Source organism: Ovis aries, chromosome 15 (genome assembly GCF_016772045.2).
Source record: "Ovis aries strain OAR_USU_Benz2616 breed Rambouillet chromosome 15, ARS-UI_Ramb_v3.0, whole genome shotgun sequence".
Classification (NCBI taxonomy): domain Eukaryota; kingdom Metazoa; phylum Chordata; class Mammalia; order Artiodactyla; family Bovidae; genus Ovis; species Ovis aries.
In genome coordinates, this window is record NC_056068.1 from 74,891,565 (window position 1) to 74,914,381 (window position 22,817).

General features: G+C 43.2%; 1 protein-coding gene across 50 annotated transcripts in view; it reads right to left on the reverse strand.

Moving 5' to 3' along the window:
- The window catches only part of PHF21A (PHD finger protein 21A), a 193,845-nt gene that overhangs the window by 4,889 nt on the left and 166,139 nt on the right, over positions 1–22,817 (reverse strand). For 45 of the 50 annotated variants that reach the window (XM_060399565.1, XM_060399554.1, XM_027979673.2 and 42 more), the window contains 8 exons: positions 16,708–16,806; positions 14,072–14,123; positions 13,236–13,315; positions 12,722–12,782; positions 10,023–10,186; positions 3,284–3,439; positions 1,941–2,016; positions 1,525–1,628 (listed from right to left, as the gene is read on the reverse strand). In XM_060399565.1, the coding sequence (XP_060255548.1) occupies positions 1,525–1,628; positions 1,941–2,016; positions 3,284–3,439; positions 10,023–10,186; positions 12,722–12,782; positions 13,236–13,315; positions 14,072–14,123; positions 16,708–16,806 (792 nt within the window). Of the gene's footprint in view, positions 1–1,524; positions 1,629–1,940; positions 2,017–3,283; positions 3,440–10,022; positions 10,187–10,261; positions 10,285–12,721; positions 12,783–13,235; positions 13,316–14,071; positions 14,124–16,707; positions 16,807–22,817 lie in introns of all 50 variants that reach the window. The other 5 variants (XM_060399568.1, XM_027979674.2, XM_027979675.2 and 2 more) reach the window with 1 other exon arrangement.

Consider the following 22,817-nt stretch of genomic DNA (forward strand, 5'->3'; position numbering starts at 1 on the left):
ATGAGAAGGGCAGCGGCACTGAGCCTCCGGCTGTCCTGACAGGCCCAGCAGCCCTCTCCCTGTGGGCTAGGGTGCAGCCCTACACCTCGCTTTGCTCCACCTCGAGCGGACAAGTGGGCGCTGCTACCCAAGGGAAGGAGGAGACCCGAGAAGCGAGAGAGAGGGAGCGAGTGAGTGGTTTCAAAGCCCACTACTTGACACTAGGACTTACAGCCAAACATGAATCACTGCTATAATACTGTAAAATGAAAGGCATTTTAAAAAAAAGGGCTCTCACAGCTGAGCCGAAGCTGCTTTGAGCAGGCCTGGGTACGCTTCTACCTTGCTGATATGCTCTGGACTGGGCTGAGCTTTCCAGGATAGACACAAGCCAGTGGTATCCGGATTCAGTTTAAGGGCCTACTGAAGACCACTGGGACAGTAGGAGTTCAGAGGCAGGGCCCTAAGGCGGGATATTCACTGATATTTAGGAGAGTCAGAGACTCCAGCCAAGAGAAGGCCTTCTGCTCGGTCATGGACAGGTAGCTGTTTGCTGTGTTGTGTGAGGGCAGGAGGAGAAGGGGACGACAGAAGATGAGATGGCTGGATGGCATCACCGACTCAGTGGACATGAGTTTGGGTAGACTCCGGTAGTTGGTGATGGACAGGGAGGCCTGGCGTGCTGTCATTCATGGGGTCAGAAAGAGTTGGACACGACTGAGTGACTGAACTGAGCTGAGCTGAACTGAACTGATGAGGCCTCCCACACCTGCTGGCTTCTGTTCTAGGCAGGGAAAGCGATGTGAAACCTGCCAGCCACAATGGGCAGTACAATGAAGAAGGACAGCAAGACTGCCACCTGGCATCCATGAGGGCTGGGGCCACATCACTGCAACAAGAGGACCTACTCAGTGGAAAAGGGACCTACTCAGTGAAAAAGAAAGCCTGCTCTGGTCAGGAGGAGCCTCTGAATCTCTGCGGCAAACACAGCTCTCCTTCCCACCTGGTCAGCCAGGCTGGGCGGTGTTTACTTCCAGTACTCATCTCCAGAAAGCACTCCTTCTCGAGCTGTGCAGGGGACCCTAGAGAGGCGATCAGCAGGGCGTGGGAGAGGGGACAGGAGGGAAGGCCCTGCGGATGGGCCCGCTAGCTAGCTAGAGCAACTGGGAAGAGTTACACATGCGGACCTGGTCTGCTCAGGTGGCTCCACACTCCTCCCAACACGCTCAGGAGCTCACTGGGGTGCTGGCTATGCTCCTATAGCTGCTACTTGACCTCTTCAAGTAACAGAGAAAATCTGGAGACTAAAAACCTCTTCAGATCAAAGCCAAGAGGATGTTCCAGAGCTTGGCTAAGGCACCATGTACCAACTGGCCCCCTGTACCTGAGGACCAACCTCTAACTGGAGGCAAACTGCAACCGCCTAAGGTAGCAGTGTCAGTAAGCTTGAGGAATGCATCAACCCTTGAGAGCCACACATCCTCTGACACACATGCAAAGTTCTGCATCTCTGTACCTGTCACTGAAGGCATGAGGTTGACTTACACTTATAGAACTGCTGAGCTGTTTCACCTTCTGCTCTAATTGTTCTCGTTCTTGTTTTAAATCTGAACTCCATTTAAGTAATTTCTGTTTCTCTTCTTCTTTTGCTGGGAAGGAAAAAAAAAAAACAAAAGGAACTTAGTCCCATGTGCCATCAGTACACAGAACCTGCTCACCTGGACTTTCTGTTCTACATGTAAAAGGACGCTAAGAAAACTGTCAGTGGCTTGGGCCTGGCATTATATATAAGATCTCACTTCAGTTTTCCTCCCCCAAAAGTACTATAACCAACTTTTTATTTCATTCAATAGAGCTTTTCATGTGTAATTTTAAAGTTCCCTTTGAAAACATAACAAATACTGTCACTACTTTTAAACAAAGGCAGGCTCACTCAGAAGGCAGTATGGATAATTCTTTACCTGCTTTGTAGGCGATATAGGAATGAACAATTGCTAAAGTTCCAGGCCATGGAATTGCTTCTTCCTTCTTCAGCATCTGAAAAGATTTTCAACTTTTATCCTCGAGAAAGAAGTATAAGCACACATCCCCTGGGTAGCAACTAGCAACAGCGTCTGTCGCTACTGGCAGACAAAATCCAGAAGGATTTATGGTGGCAGCATGGCAAGACCCATGGCGCCGTTTCTGGCCTACGAAGCTCCAGTTCACCAGCATGAGATAATAAAGTTCACCGGCAGGGAGAGCCAAGCCACCTGAGCCCCAGCATAGGCACAGGCGGGGACTCGGCTGGGCGTTCCCAACTTTTCAGACCTGCTGCATGACCCTCAGCTACGGCCTATGGCCAGAACCATCAGCACACAAGCTGCACATCTGCGTGATGGCAGCACCACAGGTAGGATCATCCCTGACCTGACACGGGCTGCCTATCTCAGTTTTAGCTTATATATCCCTCAAAGACAGCCTGATCGAGGAAATTAAATATCAACCCCAAACACTGACGTATAATCTAGAGCCTATGAAGAAAATTATCAGAGGGTCACAAAGCAGCATCAGTATGAGGACTGTCTCTACTACATCATGGAGACAGGAAGGACGAAGACTAGAGATTTAAAGGGGGAGACCAGAAGTCTCTCGAATCAGGATTCCAAAAAATCAAGCGGGGCTCCTAAAGCTTGCTGAGTACTGGGCTTATTTATTTACTATTTATATGCCTGCCTACTTTCAAAAAGGTCTCAGGACAGCTTATCATAAAAACATAAAGACATACATGAATCATTGAGAAAAAAAAAATCAGAAACTAAACAGAAAGGGGGGGAAGGAGCACTGTTTCTCTTCTTTCAAGTGCATTAAATATTAAGACAGTACTGTATAGTTAGTGCTCTGATCCTGATGAGAACACGGGTTAAAAGTAAAACTGTTCTTATTTGAACTAAATGATCAATTGCATATTCTCCTTTAAGGATTTTATTTCCAGAGTTTCAACCATGTGCTAAGTTTGGACCATTTTTAGAGAATGAGGCAGACAGTACTGTGGAGTTTTAAGGGTAACGGTAATAAAGAGATACATCATTTCAAATAGAGAGAAGCAGTTAGGGCTTCTCCGCCTTACATGAGTCACTGCCTCATGAACTGAGGACCTCGGAGAGGAGAAGCTATGCAGGTGAGGGCTTGTCCTGTAGGTATGGCAGACGTGGCCTGGAGAGCTACCGGAGCGGGAAGAGACTGTGCTGTTCCCCCAGATGACAGGGGAGGGGGGTCTTTCTCCTCCTCTGTCTCTCGTCCTCTCTGACCCACCCCACAGTACCTGGTCCTGACATCTGGGACAGATCCACATGCCCTTGGGAATCGTTTTCAGAGGAGGGTCTAAGCAGTCCAGATGATATACACGGGAACACGTGTCGCACATCAGCAACTGGCCACTTTTTCTGCAAACACTGCAAAAATCTTCATGGATATCACCCTATGACATTGTGAGGAAAGGTAAAGAAAGGACAAAAAGGTAAAAGCTGAATGTTAACATGCACGTCCTGAATACACATAATAAATGTTTTAGGACAATCAGCCGTGTCCCTCCAACTCATTACAAGAGTGCTCAGGAAAAGCAGGAATTACCAATGGTGCAAGCCCCCGACCTGGTCCATACAGTTGGGGCTCTCCAGGTGGGGCCGGTATTCTTAAGAGTTTACAGGAGACTGTAACTCTGTAGTCACCCAGGCCAAAATGAGCTTTAGAGGCAACAGCTCAGCATTTATGTTTTAGTACAGTCCAACCCACAAATCATAAAGTTGAAAGACCTTGAAATCCGTTCATCAAAGTGTTCCACAATACGATAGCAAAAATTCCAATTACCTATCGTTTTTCAGGGGAGTTTAGAAAAATTGGAAAAGACAGACAGACAAGAAATGGAGGCTTTTGTTAAATACTTTGGTTGTTCTGGGAGGAAAACTACAGTCAAAATTCACACGGGAAAGGATTAAGTCGGGAGCATGTTAAACTCCTATGAGCATTCTAACACGAAGAATTAAAAACGCCAAACACCTGACGGTGCTCTCTTAAAACCAGCACTTGGCATCTGCTGTGCAATGGCCCATTCTATTCCGGGAGACCTTTTTCCTCCCTGTAAGATGCTTCACCAGATGGAAGAAGAGGAGCAGCCTCAGTGCGCTCTGCTAGTCCCCCCTCCCCCCACCAGCGACAGTTCTGGTACTCAGGTGAGTCTGCGGGAGCCCTCACGACCAAAGGCACCATCAGGAAAAAGCAGATCTATTTAAAATCCGGAGAGAACACATTTTTTAAAAATGAGGTATTAAAGAAGTGGTCTCCAGCGAGTTAATCCCTGGCCCGTTCTCTGAACAGGATTAATGCTGCTGCTAAGGACACCAGGGAAGTGAAAACCGAGGGGTCATGCCAGAGGTTAGCTAAGAAGGCAGTGCCACAACTTGGGGCAGACTCCTTTTCACTTCCAGTGTGTTGTTTTTAGAATTCCAGGCTATTCTGCCAGAAGGCCTAATACAGAAACTTTGCACAGGAAGCAAAGACAGAGCAATGCTCAGTTCTTCCTTTCTATGATATAACCTTTCAGCCACCACTGCAGAAAGTGAAAGTGAAAGTCGCTCAGTCGTGTCCGACTCTTTGTGACCCCACGCACTACAGACTCTGTGGAACTCTCCAGGCCAGAATATTGGAGTGAGTCATCTTTCCCTTCTCCAGGGTATCTTCAGGAATGTTATCTTCTCAGACCTACGATTTCTCTCCAAAGGAAAGGAAAGGAGACTGGCAGTATCTACATATCTAGGGTGTCTCATGAAATAGAAAACTGGCTGCAAAAAGTTGCAAGATACATCAAAGTGTGGATGGATGCTAATCTTTTTTAGTAAAACAATGTTACCTTTGGACAATTAAAAAAAAGATACTTGGTACATGTGCAAAAATACTGCAGGAGAAGGCAGCCTAACAGTTTAATTTCAAAGGCACTGAAAGACATGAAGGTTTCTCTCCTAGATTAACTGTGACTTTCTTCTTTTGTTCTTAAGATCAGGCTGAGGGGAGTGCTCCTCTAGACAGCTCATCTTTCTTAAACCACAGCCACATGCTTTAAGTCTGTGACTTTAAGGAGTTTAGACAAATTTTAAGGTTTCTGAAACTCTTTTACATGAACCACAGGTAAAATTATCAGTGATGTAGTAAATGAGGCAAACTGGACATCTTATCCCAAATACCTATCTTATTTTTGGGGTAGAGTTCTTGTTCACTTCCCTTTGCTACTGAGTAAGGAGACCATCAGGAAGTGGAAGGTGGAGAGTACATAAAATAAAGGTTAAGTAATTTCTTTCCAGTTCCTAAAGCAAAGAAAACTCTTATCTTATTTACTGCTATCTTATCCTATAGCAGCAGTCCATAATCTTTTTAGTGTGAGGACCCCTTAGTAATTTTAAGAATTAATAAGCACTTCTATCTACCTCAAACTGCTTTTGTTTACTTCAAAGTGCTTTTTTTATGTGAGTTCTACCTATTGCTGTTTATTGTACTAAAACTTTTAAAGCTTTTTTATTTTGAAATAATAACAGAATCACAGAAAGTTACGAAAATCATGTACTGAAAAACGTTAAAACCCAAGAACACACAGGTACACCTTTGGTTAGCCCTCAGTGATGACGTTATTACTGATCAGGTCAGATGTGGAAAACGTCACTGTCCTACGCTTGAGAGAATGAGAATGAAGACGGCAAAGAACACTTTAGTGCTATCATGAGAACACTTCTGATTTTATATTTTGATTGATACTATATTTGAAAATACATATTCTGAACCCCTGAAAGAGTCTCAGGGACATGCAGACCACACATTGAGAACTACTGCCCATCAAAATGGAATATAAAATGCTAAAATATGTATTTCAGCCACACAAAATTGATTCTTTGCTTAAAGAAAGCAGAGGAAGTCCCACAGAGGTGCTGCCCCAGGCCCAAAAGCTTATTAGGCTTCGGTGACTGACCAAATTACTACCATAAACCAAACAGCAAGCTGAATGATGGCTGATCCAAGAGTCTGCTAGGAGCTAAGGGGTGTATGTTTTTGGGAAACACCCTGGCTATATCAATCACAACTTCATCATTTGCTAAAAGAATTTTCAACCATGTCAACGTATCTTTTCTTCTCACAAAAACGATGACAGTGGCAACAAGTATATTCTAAATATTAGTGACCGGCTGGGTCTTATATCACTAGCTCCTTCTGGATGATTATTGATCCCCAGGAAAGGCTTGCCTCTCGACCGTGATTGTTTAATTAACGTTGTTGGGGTTTACACTACCTGGAGGCAAACACAGATAGAGCCCTGTGTGCTGATTTTAATCACTGCCACTGTTGGGACACTGAAAAAGTGGAAGTCAATTATCTTTAAAGAAAACTCATTCCACTAGGGTTTTTATTTATTTGGTTTCTTTGGGTCTTAGTTGATGCATGTAGGATCTAGTTCCCTGACCAGGGCTTGAACCCGGGCTCCCTGCAATGGGAGCATGGAGTCTTAGCCACTGCACCACCAGGGAAGTCCCATCCATTCCACTAGGTGTAACCTAGAAGGTTCTCAAAATATTTAGTGGTTTTAGAAAAGCTTTATTTCACCTTTAGTTTCCTGGAAAGAACAAAGTTTGCATTTTAAGATGCAACTTGGCAGAAGCTTTTCAGTTTGTGATTTGATCTGAACGGATCCTTTGGGTTCAGTCAAATAAAATCATAAACGCTCTAAGTCAAAAGTCATAAACATAGCATTCTTTAGCAATGGTAACTCAACTGCAGATCCACAGTCGCCTGTTCACCACCATTTGTGCACCACCTCGCAAAGGATCCCTACCACGAAACTGTGAGCTGGCAACACCTTGGCAATGCTTCAACTGAGGAAAATGGAGACCATCCTTGGGGCCAACAAACAGGGCTTCTGCCAGTGTCCTGGTACTCGTTAACAGGACAGGCAGAAAATCTGTGTCAACCCCGTAATGCCAAAAGCCAATGCTGAATCTTGAGAGCAAGTCTAGGCCTGTAGCCTTGGTTTTGTCCAAGGAAGGAAACCTGCTCGAGAAGACGACTCCTCCATGACCCTGGTCCTCCAAAGACAACACTTACTTTGCTGCTTCTGAAACTGTAACTCATGCTCTGCATACGGTATTCTTTTGCTCTTTGGAGAGGAGCAGACCACTAATAGAGTAGGGCATGGCAACCCACTCCAGTATTCTTGCCTGGAGAATCCCATGGACAGAGGAGTCTGGTAGGCTACAGTCCACGGGGTCGTAAAGAGTCAGACGTGACTGAAATGACAGCATGCACGCGTGCAGGTCATTAATAAGTACAAAGAGAGACTTCAAGCTGAAAGGACATTTTACCTGAAGATGTAGCTTCAGGTAAAGACAAGCTCTGTAATCCACAAAAGAAACGGGTCATGTACAAGATTAACTCCTTGGTCTCTCTTCTCAAACCTGCTCTTGTCATTCCAGTAAACGGCAGCGTCATCCTTTCAGTTGTTTAGGCTAAAATCTTCGGCTATTCTCTTTTCTCTTACATCCCCTTATCTAATTCTGCTCATTCTTCAAAACAGACATCGACCCTATCAGTTTTCTCCACCTCTGCTTCTGACACTCTACTGGGCCAAGCCATCGTCAGCTCCTGCCAGGACGCCTACAGTGGCCTCCTACCTGGTCTCTCTGTGCTTCCACCCTGCCCTCCTCAGTCTCCTATAAAATCCAAGTAAATTCTGCAAATGCCTTAAAAATAATAAATGCAGGCAAGCACCATCAAAAGATGCTAAAATCACTGAGTAAGACTGCTGTCAAGGCTATGGTTTTTCCAGTGGTCATGCATGGATGTGAGAGTTGGACTGTGAAGGAAGCTGAGTGCCGAAGAATTAATGCTTTTGAACTGTGGTGTTGGAGAAGACTCTTGAGAGTCCCTTGGACTGCAAGGAGATCCAACCATCCATCCTAAAGAGATCAGTCCTGGGTGTTCATTGGAAGGACTGATGCTGAAGCTGAAACTCCAATACTTTGGCCACCTGATATGAAGAGCTGACTCATTTGAAAAAACCCTGATGCTGGGAAAGATTGAAGGCAGGAGGAGAAGGGGATGACAGAAGATGAGATGGTTGGATGGCGTCACTGACTTAATGGACATGGGTTTGGGTGAACTCCGGGAGTTGGTGATGGACAGGGAGGCCTGGTGAGCTGCAGTTCATGGGGTTGCAAAGAGTCAGACACGACTGAATGCCTGAACCGAACTGAAGACTGCTGGGGTATTTTTACAGACTCAAAGCTATCTGCACCTAAGGTAACAGGCACCTTTATGAGTAAAGACATCTGATGGAGTCTACCTTAGAGATGAAAGCTAACATCAACAATGAGATAGATGGACAACACATGCCTCTTGAGATGCACTGAGAAGGGCTCATCAGCATGTATTTAGTGCTCCTACAAAAATGCACACCTGGAATCTATTCTTGAGGAAACAATCAGATCATCCAAATGGAGGGACACTATACAGCACGTGGCTTATCTTTTAAAAAATGGTCATGTCATGAAAGACAAAGGCGGGCTGAAAAATGGTTCCAGAGTAAGGAGACTAAAGACAAAGCACCACCATAAAAATTAATGTCAAAAGTGATCTTGGATTGGATCCTGGAACAGAAAAAAACAAAGCGCCACTAAGGCATTTACTGAGACAACTGGAGAAATCTAAAGATGGGCTGTATATCATCATAATAATGTTTTATCATATTAAAGTTCCTCACTTTGATAAGTTTATTGTGGCTATGTCAGAGAATATCTTTGTTTTTAGGAGATATACACTGAAGTATTTCGGGTAAAGCTTCATGATGTTTGCAACTTCTTAACTAGGTCGGCAAAACAAGTGTGTGTGGAGGGGTGGGGAACAGCAAACGTGGCAAAATTGTACCAGTTGGTGAATCTAGGTGAAGGGTACACATTTGTTCTCTGTATTGTTATTGAAGCTTTTAGGTAGGTTTGACATTTTTTCAATATAAAAACTGGAAAGTAATGCCACTTTTCTACTTAAAACCCTCCAGCATCTCCCGTCTCATTCAGAGTTAAAGCTGCAAGGCCCTGCACGGCGGGCCCGGCCCTCTGAAGTCTCTTCTCCCACAAGCTCTCTTGCGTGCTCGCCAAGAGCCTCTCTATGCCACGCGCACGTCCTCCTGTGAGCAGGGCTTCTGCTCTGCTGTCCCCTGGCGTGGAATGCCTCCCCAAAGATGTTCCCACCTACCCCATTCCCATCAGAGACTCTCTCACTGCTCTCCATAAAACAGGACCTCCTGCCGTAACTCTGACTCTGTGCTTTTCTTCACTGCACGTTTCATTACCTGGCATTTAAATGTCCATCTGCTTAGCCGCTGCCTCTGGCCTTGCAATGTGGAGTTCCCTGAGGGCAGGGATTGGTTGTGTTCCCTGTTCTGTCCCCAGCCTCAAGAGCAGCACCTGCTCAGCAGAGGGTGTGCAGTATCTGTTAGGTGAGGGGTGGGGAGCATGCAATTTACACGCCTGCAGCCTCAGGGGCAGGCTGATGCTTTCTCAGAAACCTGTTTCTGATCAATTCTGCTGAATAAAGTTGCTCGAAGGGAAAGTTTTCCATGCCTTAAATTCTACTTGAAGCAAGAAACAAGGACTGCTGGGGGAAATGTGCACCTTTGTCCATTACCCCCACTCCCCCAAACTGATGACAAGACGCCTGCACACCTCTCAGTTACAGGAGCTGACTTCCCCACCCCATCCCTCTTCCTGAGAACTCCTTCACTGTGGATAAAATCCAGACTAGAGCCCTGACCAAGCTTCCTGACGTGTTATTTAACATGATTCTCAAGTTCATGGCAGGACCTGGGGCCCTAACAGAAAGCTGCCTCACATGGCACGTAGTGTCCTGGAGGGATGACTGCTATTCCAGGATTAGTCAAGGAGATGCAGCTGGTAAGGAGACAACATATGATAACGGTTTCCCCAATTTCACATCTGAGAAAGAGAGTGAGCTTTCCCCAAGTTACTTACGTCTGTGGAGGTGGGGCTGGGCAGGGACACAGGCTGAACAGATGCAGGGAAAGTGAATGTGGTCTCTGTCTTTTCATTTTCAGGGGAGTCAGGATGACTGGATGGGGGGGATGTTGGGGTAAGGGCTCCAAACCCCAGCACTGCATTGTATTTTGGAGGACGACCTATATACCGAGAGAAGGGAACAAAAGGGGAAAAAGGGGGGAGGGAAAGAAAGGGGGAAAAATGGTCTTACATACCTTTGGCCAGTGTTCCTCATTGGCTAGCATGGAAAAGGAAGTGAGGTAGCAGACAGAAAGTTAATACAAAGTCCCAAAGAGAGGAAGAGAAGCAAAGATTTAAATGTCATTAGAAACAAATGCATGAGTCTCAAAGGGAGGATAAGAGAGCCTCAGAGAATGGCAGGAGATTCTGGGTCATATGTTAAAGGTCTTCATCTTGGGCAGATTATAGAGACACTCCTCAACTATTACAATCTGAGATTTCTAATGGGAAAACAAGATATCAAAGCTCAATGGGAGTCAAGGCCAGGGATAAATATTTATTTTCCTGTGTCTTTTGCACGTTGTTCCCTAAGGTTTTTCTGCAATTGCTATCCATATAATAATATTAATGATTCTCAGTTCCCAGAGATATTCTTGAGGACTTCTGATTGTCCTTTTCTCTCCTATACACATTTTGGTCACTTCACTTTACGAGGATGGAGAAAGGCGAAGGGAAGAGGCAAAATTTAAGTTAACTACTCTGCCCCTTGCTGGCAGAGCTAGTAAGAGATATGTTCTGGGAGCAGCTGAAACCTAACACCTAAAAAGATGTTGTGGGCCTAACAACGACTTTAAGTATGCCTGGACTCAGACACCCTTCCCAGTTGATCAAGGAGTGCTCCCTGCTTCCATCACAAACATTCTGGTGAACTACCTGTCCTAGCGTCTCAGGTAAGGCCCTGTCATCAGTAACACTGCTCACTGAGAGAGCTGGTCTGAGCAGGAGCATGTTGCATCAAACTTCATGGCTACAGAGAATCTACAAATGAGTCCTAATGGGTGTCAGAAGTCCAGGCCAACCCCTCTTGCCTTATGATATATCAAGTCAGGGTCTTTGTCTTCCAGAGGCCAAGGTCATAGCTTCTAAGATGTCAAGTGATCAAAAGTGTACACTCAGCGTACCACAGGCAAAAAAAAAAAAAAAAAAAAAAAAAAATCAGGTACACAGCTGCCTACGAGTACTGGTGACTGGTACATGGCATCATGACTTTGCCAACAGTTATTATTTATATTAGAATTATGTACAGGAGTCATGATTCTGTCAGATGTCACACGAACATTACCTGTCTGTTAAACCAGCACTGTCTGCAGTACAGAGACAGATCACACTGGTTTGTCTTTTCTAAGGTATTTAGTGCTGCTAGAAGAGAAAGTGGAAGATGAATGCTCTTTGTTTACCCACAGAAGGCATGTCCTAGGCATTGCGAATGCAGGCTTTCATCCTCTGACCTTGGCAAGAGATGCCAAGGTCTTTCTGGCTCATTTAACCCCTATCCTCTTAGCAGATACTGCCCACTGGCAGGCCAATTAACTGTAGCTTCTGGCTGGGGGCTCCTCTCTGAGAATTATGTCAGAGGTCACTAAAAATTGCCAAAAACAAAACAAAACTACAGAAAATAACCCATGACACTGTGGCCTAGGGATTAATACGAAGCAATCCCAGTGACTCCGGACTCCCATCTAAGTGTGTTTTGGCTTCCAGAGGAGGGACTGATGAAACACTGGAATGGGTCACTAAGGCGGGTGTGCTATCTCTCTGAGGGGAAGAGGTGGGCATGGTATAGTTGGAGCCCTGCCTAAGGCAGACAAAGGGTCGGGGTGACCGCCTCAGCTTCCAGCAGCCCTGAGACAGCGTGTGCACGCACACAAATCAGCACGCTACTCCACCCGCTCTGCAACCTTTCTGGCCTAGAAGTGTATTCAGGGCCACATTAGCATGTGGAGAAAGGGACCTTGGGCTCTATTACTGCCATCAAAGAACAATTTCAGAGCCCTGTTTATGAGCTCAAACTCTGAGTCATTAAGACCTATTCAGGCCTACTTGTGCTGAGAGTGGAGACTGCCCTGAGGGTGAGGGGGGGAGGACAACTGGGGGATGGAGCTCTTCAGGAGTTTCTGCTTTGGGGAGCCTGTTTTGACAATGATCTTTTCTTCCTTAGTTGGAGATGCTCTCTTCTCTCATACATTCTAAATTCTCAGTGTGGCTACCCCTCTCCTTCCTAGGAAGCCTGCAGCTCACAGACGCTTAAGAGTGATGCTCGGTCCTCACTGTGTCAGGACCATTCAGACACTACTAAGAACACCTTGGCAACAGCAGCGTTCTGTTTGGCTCAATGATGCTAAAACGCTTCCTCTTACAGGGTGTTCTGTTCACTGTGCTATTCATCAACAGCCTGGTGGGCCTGGGGCAGAAATGCTGCATTAAGCCATTCCCCTGAGCCAGCTCTGCCAGAACTCCAGGAAGGCAGCTTTGATCCAGTCTACAGACCTCTAATAAGAAATCTCACTCTCTCTTCCCCCCATTCTCAGAGAACAGCAACAAGACTATTTTCAAGGGGTACAGGAATTAAGACAGGACAATGGGAGGAGGGAGGGGAAGGAAACACATACAGAAAGCAAAAGCAGCAGCCGGGGGAGACACAAAAAGGCACTCACCTCTCTTCCGGGTCCCGGGATGCATTGTACTGTTCAGGTACGTGACTGCACTCTTCTTGCGCTTTGGGGAATGAAGATGGAGAGGTGACTGGCTGGAGAGCATGGTTATTACTAAACTGGCACAAGCTAAAGACCAAGCACTGCAGGCCCACCAACTTGCCAGCCAGTTAGTGCTGGTCACCCTAAGATGCGGGGTTATTACATGTGCTTGGCTCTGAGAGAATACTCCAGAGAAGCCTGTCTCTGCTTCAGGAGACAGTCATACTCAGATGACAGGATGAGTTAAATTTTTAAGGTAGGTTTGTAGCTACTTGAACTTCGGGAAGAAATTAAGGGGGAAAACAGTGAGAAAAATGATATAATGGGATCGGCCAGAGAAAAATCCACCATTTTACAAAGCTGGCCAAGCACAATCTGGGTCCTGCTCTTAAGCAGGTTTTCAGAGGGGACGCACTGCACGAGTTGTGAATAAAACTGAACATGTGAAGGAAGGGCCGAGCGTTGACGAGAGTACCTCCGGCTCAAAGACCGCACCACTGTACACCGGATTCGCTGTTGTTCTTCTTTTCCGTTCTTGCCTCTTGCTTTGGATTTCTTGGGAAAGCAAAAGGTTTGGATTAGAAGAGAGGCACGGAGAACCCCACCAAGCTTGACTTCCCTGTCTACCTACTGGTCTTCCCATGACAAGTTAACAAATGAGAGCAAGTCTCTTGGTTCCCCTGCAGCCTCAGCCAAGGCCAGCACGCGGGTGGGAGCAAACACGTGGGACCGTTTCCTCTTGCCTCTTGGAGGGCAAGGCTGTGCTGTGCTGTCCTACAGGGTGGTTCTCTGTGGACTGAGAGCTTAACAGTAGACCACACTTGTCAACAGCTGTCCTGGTCTATTTTTAGGTCACTATAATACAGGTGTGGATGAACTTTATCCACAGACCTAGACTGAGTAATCATAGTTTACCATTCTTGAATTAAATAACTAAGAGAGGTACAGCTCTGCAACTATTCCTAAGATTCTGATAATCAAAAGGGACAGAAACTCCAAGACTTGTCAGAGGGCCATTTGCTACTTTGTGCTGCCAGGAGAAAAAAAAAAGTAGTTTCTCTAAGTGAACAGCAGTCCCCTTAATCCAGGCAAGTAGGGAATTTCCCCAGGACAATAGTGTGGATAAATAAAGACAGGAGAGAAGCTGAACATTAGCTAGAAGGAAGGTAAGTTTACTCCAAAAAAAAAAAGTCCACACTGGTTGAATCACACTGTGTTCCAATTTTCAAGTCTAACAATAAATTGAACACTGTTTTTGATAACAAAGCTCTAGGCCAGAAGCAAGGCAGCACCATGAATGTCTTCTCTTACCTTCTAGATGGTCATGTGTTACCAACCCTAGAGACACCATGAAGGCAAGTTTCTGTGCCAGAGAAACAAAAGAAGAATATACTTCAGTTTGGGTTCTCACAAAGCCAACTGCATGTTCCCAGTTAGACTCCTAGGGAAAGCCACCCAATGGCTGGTGGCAGGAAGAAAGCCAAGTTCAGGTGAGCAAGGAGCAGGCACCCTCTGCTCTGAGAAGCTATGAAGCTGCCTGGGAAGCTTTCTGATCTTACAGGAATCAAAAGAGAAGGACTGGGGCCTATATCTTCTACTTTCTCAATGGCAGAAATCACAATCTTGAAAGACCTAAGTTTTCTCAGAAAAATTCTCTAAGAGAAAAGAGGACTCCACACTGAAAAAAACAAACAAAAAAACACATGGAGAGTGTTCCACAGAGCTTCCCATACAACAAGCTCCAAACTCTAAGAACTTCATTTTTGATACCGGGTCAAGAGTTCTTGTATTTTTATTACCACTGACTGGACAATGAAAGTTCAGTTCAGTTTTCAGGACAATGAAAACTCAAAGCTAAGAGTTTTAGGAATGCTAGCAGGTGGTTGTGCTTAATACTGTGACTTTCCAATCAACCATGGACCTGTAAATTACAGAGTGATGATTTCTCTCTGACCACCACTCTCAATTCTCCATTGGAAGCTAGGCTGATGAGAACACTGGACTCCAAGTCTGGAACGTTCATTGCTTAAACATGGAGTGAGCAACAGATTGATTACTACTTTGGTGTTTGGTTGGATTTGAGTCTGGAAAGTATGCCTTCATTTTCTGCTATAGCACTGCATGCAGCTGCTAAATATGCCAAATGATAAATCATCAATTTCCCTAACTGATGAATAAGGAAACATCATTAGTTGACACTCCTGCAGAATTATTAATACCACAATTTGGCCTTTGAAAATCCAGACATTTCACTCTCAACATTAAACATCATGATATTCTGGCCTGAACTGACAGGTTCAGGCTACTCAAGTTACTGAGTATTTTATAAAGATAATCTTGAACAAGCCACTTGAGAACACAGAAATGTCCTTTACTGGTATTCTCAGCATCCTGAAGAAATGTTATTATTTTATTTCTTATTTCAAAAGCAGGTGGGCGCTTGTCCTCTCAACAGCCTGAGTGCTTCAGTTTAAGGAAAAGCCTTGGACTTGGTGCCCATTCTATACACTGCATACACTTTGCAGCTGCCAATTAGCTACATTCCTAATTTTCACTTATTCCTTCAAAACTTAAGATCAGAAGACTGTCTCCCAACTGTTCTGTTAATAAAGCAGTGTGTGAACTAACATTCTGATGCACCTTCTTTTAATCAAGTAACAGCACCCTTCTTGGCCACTCACATCCAACTCCTCTTTGCCAGTCTAGATCAAGCTCATAAAAGAATTACTACATGGGGAAAAAAATCTCCTCCATAGAGCTGATTTTTAGTGATAAATAGAATAAAAAGTCAAGAACTCTGGCCTTACCTATGTATCACATGTGTACCAATAACTAACTTATCCTCTTTATGAAAGTGATTCTGTCCAATTAGAAATACCTGTTATTATACAAGGGTACTTGTGTGTCTCCATGGTGCTACTGACATAAGATATCCTTCAGTTTCTTCTGATAAGGGAATTTTGCTAATAATCTGCTCTCTTTTTCACCCTTCAAGCCTAATACTTGACGCTAATTTTGCAGATGATTTTGTAAGTTTCTCAGCAACGTGCATGACTAGTACTTCTTTTTGGTTCAAGTTCTGGTCTCTTCTTTAAAAAGCAGATTAAAAATTAATTCATTTCATATCATAAAGAATTATAATTTTTACTTGTAGAAAAACCTGAACTAGCTTGATAAATCATTGCTCTAAAAAATGACATGAAGCTTTGATGGCTTCATGCCACTATCTGACATGGTTTCATTACAAAGAATGCACTGAGGACAGAAGGGAATGGACTGCTGGTCTAGTAACATCCAGCTATCAGACATTCGTCATCATATTACCTGTCCACATTTCTCTTTTAGAGCTGCTTGTACAAAAGCATCCACTATAATATTCTATTGTCCAAGGACACACAAATTCACAATCTGTGTTTGTACCAGAATTCTGTTTGCTATCTAAGTTTATAAGTCTATATTCAGTTGCAGCACAGATGTTACTGTTTTCATCCCTACTTTTGTGCTTCAATGATCTACTTTCGAGCTGCTGATTCATCTGGGATTTGGGGATCTAACAATGCAACAGTAATAACAAAAATGCACACGTAACAAGTGTAATCAACAACACAGACAGACGTTAACTGTGAATGGGACAGCTTATAGACGCTGGCTGAGACAAACGGAACAGAATGATCATTAGGAATGCAGGGGGTACCTGGGGAAATGGTCACGAGCCACACAATTCAAATCTGTGACACAGCTATGGAATCTCTGTCTGTCAGCTCGTGAACCCTACAGGCCACACTCTTAATCTGTCCCAGGCCGACCTGATTGGCAATAACATCACTGAAGAGTGAGAAAGCACAAGAAGAGGAAACCAAGTGATTCAGAAAGCAAGGGTCCCCCCTGATGTATGAGAGTAAGTCACATCTCAGAGCCTGAGCCACGCCCTGGAGGGCTGGGCCTACCTGAGGGTTCTCCTCCCGTTTTGGTTTGGGTGCAGCAGGCGGAGTGACGGTGCGGCTCTCCGTTTGTTTTTCATCTGTTTCTGTGTGGGATTTAACCGTCTAGAAGAGGAAAATTAAATGAAACTTCAGAATTCACTTTTTATTAGGAGAATAAAAGCAAACATACTTTGTTGCCAACAAGAAAGAAAAGAACATACTCAAACTGGAAACATTAATAAAGGAGGTAATATGGACTTTAGGTTAGAAGGAGGAGGGACTTCCCTGGTGGTCCAGAGGTTAAGACTCTGTGCTCCCAATGGAGGGGGTCTGGGTTCGATCCCTGGTAGGGAACTAGATCCCACATGCTGCAACTAAGACCCGGAGCAGCCAAAAAAAAAAGATTATAATAGTCTATTTCTATGTACTTTAGGATGCAGGAGTAGTTTTCCAGAAATAAGTCCATTCTTGTTACATATAGGTCAAGCTCTGGTTCACAGTGTGCTTAAGATCTGAATGATGTTAAAAAAAAAAAAAAAAGTCTTACATACACACTTTTCTATTTCAGAAGAATTCCAATCACAGCCTTAAGAGAGGCTGCAGAATTCCCCTTACTCGGGACACTTAAAATCTGCCTGTATCATCCATTAGAGGAGAGATACAATCACCGAGGAAAGACTATACTGTAAAAGGCTGACATCCTGATTGCAGCCAACCTCACCTTCCAGGTGCATTCATTCAAACAAAACACCACCAGTAGTATTACCATCTTCAGACACAAGAGGAAGCTAGCAAATTGGTAGACTGGGGGCTGGGTTGGCCTTTCTATTCTTATCATGACCCAGTGGCTAATTCATGTTATGAAACCCTCTGTAAATACTGAAATGATATTAGAACAGTGGATACAAAACTATAAACACAAACCTAATTTACTTTTTCAGAATTGAAAACAATGCAGATGCAAGTGGTCTTTTTGTATGGCGACAAGTAATTAAGGAAAAGTGAAACTCTCTGATTACTGATGAGAAGGAGCCAAACAAAAGCCCACTGTAGAAAAAGGTTCTACAAGCAGAGTATCAGAAGATCTCAGAAATCATTATGTTGTGAAATATTTTACTAGATCTGAAAAACAAACATCATAACAAAGACTTTTCACTTTACTTCCTGGCCACATCCATTATTTTCCTCTGCTCCTCACATTATTCCTTTAGGAAAGTTTAAGTATCTGCCTTATCAGAACTGTGGCAACCACTAGGGGCATAAATGCTACTTTGTTTTTTTTTTTTTTTAAATCACTGTAATATTTCCACCTCTGGACTATACAGAGGCCACTTGAGAGCAGGATTGTTCTACACACTTCAGCATCCCTCTGCACCCAATACAGGACCTCACCATAGACCAGGTATGCTGTAAAGAGGTGCTGATCTTCTGAGTGGGGAGTAGAACCTACCGGAAGAATCACTTGCTCTCCTCTCTCACACATTTTGTTTTAACCAAAAAGGACACATTTCCCCCATAAAACAAACCACCAAACACACCTACAAAGGAACACAATGGGAGAGTAGTTTCTAGCAGTAGTTTTAAGGTCCTGCATGCCCAGGAAGCTTATTTCATAGCTCTGTGGATCGGAACAACAGGAGTCTGATCGGGGAGGGAGAAGGGGTCAATTACAAGGGTTTGCTGCTCTACTCCAAGGCTGTGTGAAGTCTCTTGGGGTTTCTTATTTCCATCTCTAGGGCTGAATAAAGCAGGTAGTGGTAATGCCTCCAGGGAAGATCAAACCAATTCCTCTTCGCTAAGGAATTATCCAAGGTTCAAATTTTCTCTTGTGTAAGAAGAGTGCGGCTATCTCAAGGTTACATAAAGAATACCAAAATCATCCAAGAAAATAAAGATAAAGTAAACGAAACAACAGGAAGGGGGACTTTCCTGGTGGCTCAGTGGTAGAGAATCCGCCTGCCAATGTAGGACACACAGGTTCAATCCTTGGTCCAGGAAGATTCCACATGCCACAGGGCAACTTGAGCCTTGACATGACTGCAGTTCTGGCCAACTAATCTGAATGCAAATTTGTCAGGGATCTTGAGCCAGGACCACCAAGCTGAGAGGCAAACTGATTTCTGACCTCAAGAACCATGTGGGATAATAAATTTTTGTTGTTTAAAACTGCTTACAAGAAAAAAAAAAAAAACATTAGGGGAGGGGAGTGACATCACAGAAATGGCCGGACAGGGAGTTTTATAATCATTCCTTTCACTGAAACAAACATTAAGCTGGCAGAAACAGACAGAATCAACTTTTTAAAATGTTGGGATCTAACAAAAAACTGAGAACAACCAGTGAGACACATACTGAACAGAGAAGCTGCTAGATTTTGTTAATAAACGATTTTTCCCTCCGTGCCTACAAAGCCATCCGCTAGCTCAGCAGAGGCTCTGGAGATGGCAGCCTGTGCTCCTGGTCTGTTTTGCTGGACCTTGTTTTCAACGGGTGGCTCTGTATTCTGACCTGTCTGGTAATCCCCTGAGGACTGGTACAGAGGTTGACCTTTGTTTGCCCGCCTAAGGCTGGAATGGCTTTCCAAGTGCCATCTGATGAAAGCATCTAAAGACATAAGCTACTCGTAGTTATGTGTGCAAGGATGCTGGATGGAGTATGCAGCAGACAGACTCAACGGCCTAGGAAGAAGGAAGCTGAGGAGGAAGATTCTTAGAGGAGTAAAGGCTTTAAATGGCTATCCCATACACTGAGGAATCCAGAGTGCATAGAGCATTACCGGGACTAGATGCATCCTTAGAAAAGAGCTGAGAGAACCCTAAGCTTGCACCTCTGCTGATGTTCGAGCTCTATCCAAGAAGGAGGTGAAGTCTAAGACAGTTACAGGTGGCCTGTTTAGCACTGAAGGAATGCTCCTGCTCAAAGCCAATCAGCAAAGGCCAAGAGAGGATTTTCTGTTTTTGTTTTAATTTACTTATTATTACCTTTTTCTTCTTTTTGGCTCCAGTTGTTTAAGTAAATCTAATAGGACCAGAGATTTCAATAACCACAGATGACAAGAAATAGTATCTGTAAAAATAGTCTGGAAAAGGCACTACACAGAAAAACAACAGAGGCTCTCAACAATCAATAACAATAAACCCTGGGGTAGGAGGAGAATCTAATTTCCAGAGTTATCACGTTGTAATTTAAAAGTGAACGTTCTTCACAATTAGGAGGCACACAAATAAACAGGAAAGTATAGCTGTTTCACTGGGGAAACACAATAATAAGACACTGGCCTTCAGGAAGTCCAGACATCAGACTCCCACTGTCTTAAATATGCTCAAAGAGCTAAAGCAAACCATAGCAAAGAACGAAAAAATAACCCGGGAGAACAACAGCTTACCAAAAACAAAATATTAATACAGAGACAGAAATTATTTAAAAGCAGCAAATAGAAATCTGTGACTAAAAAATAGTTGAAATGAAATATTCACTAAAGGAGTTTAGGCAAAAGAAATAATCAGTGAACCTGAAGACAGGACAACTGAAATTAACCAGTCTCAGGAGCAGACACAAAAGCGAATGCAGAAAAATGTACCGAGCCTAAGAAGCCTGTGAGACACTACGAGCATACCAACACATGTGTCAGAATTCCCAGGGGAAAGGAGAGACAAAGACACAGGAACGGTCTTTATAGAAGCACCAGCTGCAAACTTCCCAAATTTCATGAAATACAGGATCTACAGGCAAACCTTGCTTTATTTGCTGCACTTCACGTTATGGGATTTTGCAGATGTTGCATTCTTTACAAACTGAAGGTCTGTGGCAATCCTGCCTCTATGTCACATCTTGGTAATTCTCACAATTTTTCAAACGTTTTTGTTATTATTATATCAATAATATAAATAAAGTGTTTTGCGATCAGTGATCTCTGATGCTACTACTATAGAAGATTATAACTTGCTAAAGGCTCAGATGATGGTCAACATTTTTACCAATAAAGCATTTTTAAATTAAGGTATATGCATTTTTTTTGGACATAATGCTACTGCACACTCAGTAGACCACAGTATAAACATAACTTTGATATGCATTGAAAAACCAAAAAATTCCCGTGACTACCTTTATCTGCTTTATTGTGGTGGTGTGGAACTGAACCCACGGTATCTCCGAGGTTCGCCTGTATACATCTAAGAAGCTCAATGACCTCCAAGGAGGATAAACTCAAAGAGGACTTATACTGAAACTGAAACACAACACAATCACACTGTCAAAAGCCAAAGAGAATCTTGAAAGCAGCAAGAGCAGAACGATGCATCACCCCTTAGTAAGGGGTCCTCACTAAGATTAACAGTCAGTTTCTCGTCAGAAACCAGAGACCAGAAGGCAATGGGATGACATGTCTAAAGTGCTGAAAGGACCTCCTTGGTGGTCAAGTGGTTAGACTCCACACTTCCACTGCAGGGCCATGGGTTCAATCTCTGGTCAGGGAATTAAGATCCCACAGGCCATGTGGCGTGGCCAATAATAAATGAATGAAGTGCTGAAAGAAAAAAGACTATCAACCAAGAACTCCATTTCCTGCAAAAGCCAATGGAGTTCATTGCGAGCAGGCCTATCCTAAAAGAACTCCCTTTAGATTATTCAGGATGAAATAAAAAAAAACCCTAGACAGTAAATTAAACCCCCTCCCCCAAAACAAAAACTTCAGTAAAGGTAACTATATAGATTAATGTAAAATCTAGTATTACTGTAGCTTTGGTTTGTAGCTTTCCTTTTTGCTTCCTATACGATTTAAAAGAGAAATGCATAAACAGAAATTCTAAATATGTATTCATGGCTACACAACACATAAAGATGTAATGTGAGACAATAACAACGTAACGGCTGTGGGGGGCAGTAAGCAGAGCTTTTGTGCACTACTGAAGCTAAGCCGAGATCAAATCAAATTAAATCACATTGGTCCAAAAAGATGTAAGACATGTAGGTAACACAAAGACACAAAAAGGTATCCATCAAAGAATGGAAAAAGACACTGCATGGAAACAGCAGTCAAAGAGTATAGGGACGGATATCCTAATATCAGACACTTGAACTCACTTTAAGTCCAAGATTGTTATAAGAGACAAAAAGGTCATTATATATTGACAAGAGTCAATTCATCAAGAAGATATGGCAATTTCAAATACATAGGCACCAAACAACAGAGTCTCAAAATATATGATGCATATACTGACAGAACAGAAGGGGAGAAATAAACAGTTGTATAATAATAACTGAAGACTTTAATACCTCACTTTAAATAAAGGAAAGACCATGTACAAAGAAGATCAGTAAGGAAATTGAGGACTTAACACTGTAAACCAGCTAGACCTAAGAGACATACAAACAACAACCTACTCAACAACAACAGAATACACATTCTTCTTAAGTACACATGAAACACTCTTCAGGACAGACCATATTTCAGGACACAAAACAAATCCTAATAAATTTTAAAAGACTGAAATCATATGAAGTATTTTTTCTGATAATAGAAGCCAGAACTTGATACAAAGCAATACTGAAAATTTTTAAGTAGGTAGAAATTAAACAACATACTCTTAAACAACCAGTGGAACAAATAAGAAATCACTGCGGAAATTTTCTATCTCCCTGAAGAATGAAAATGATAATCGTACACACCCAAATTGATGAAACACAGTGAAAGCACTGCTTAGAGGGAAATTCATGGCTGTAATGGTCTACATTAAAAAATAAAAAACATTCCAAATCAATAACCTAAATTTATAGCTTAAGGAACTAAAGAAGAACTAAACCCAAAGCTAGTGGAAGGAAGGAAATAGTAAAAATTATCTCCACATTAGAGTGGAGATAAATGAATTGGAGAATAGAAAAATAACAGAATTAATGAAACCAAAAGTCGATTCTTTGAAAACATCAACAAAATGACAAGTCTTTAGTTAAACAGGATAAGACAAAAAAAGACACAAATAATGAAAATTAGAAATAAAAACGGCGCCATTACTATGAATCTTATAGAAATAAAAAGGATTATAAGAGAATACACTGAACAACTGTACACCAATAGGCTGCCAAAGGGGAGGGCCTTGCAGAGGGGATGGTGAGAGGCTGGGGTAGCAGATATATAT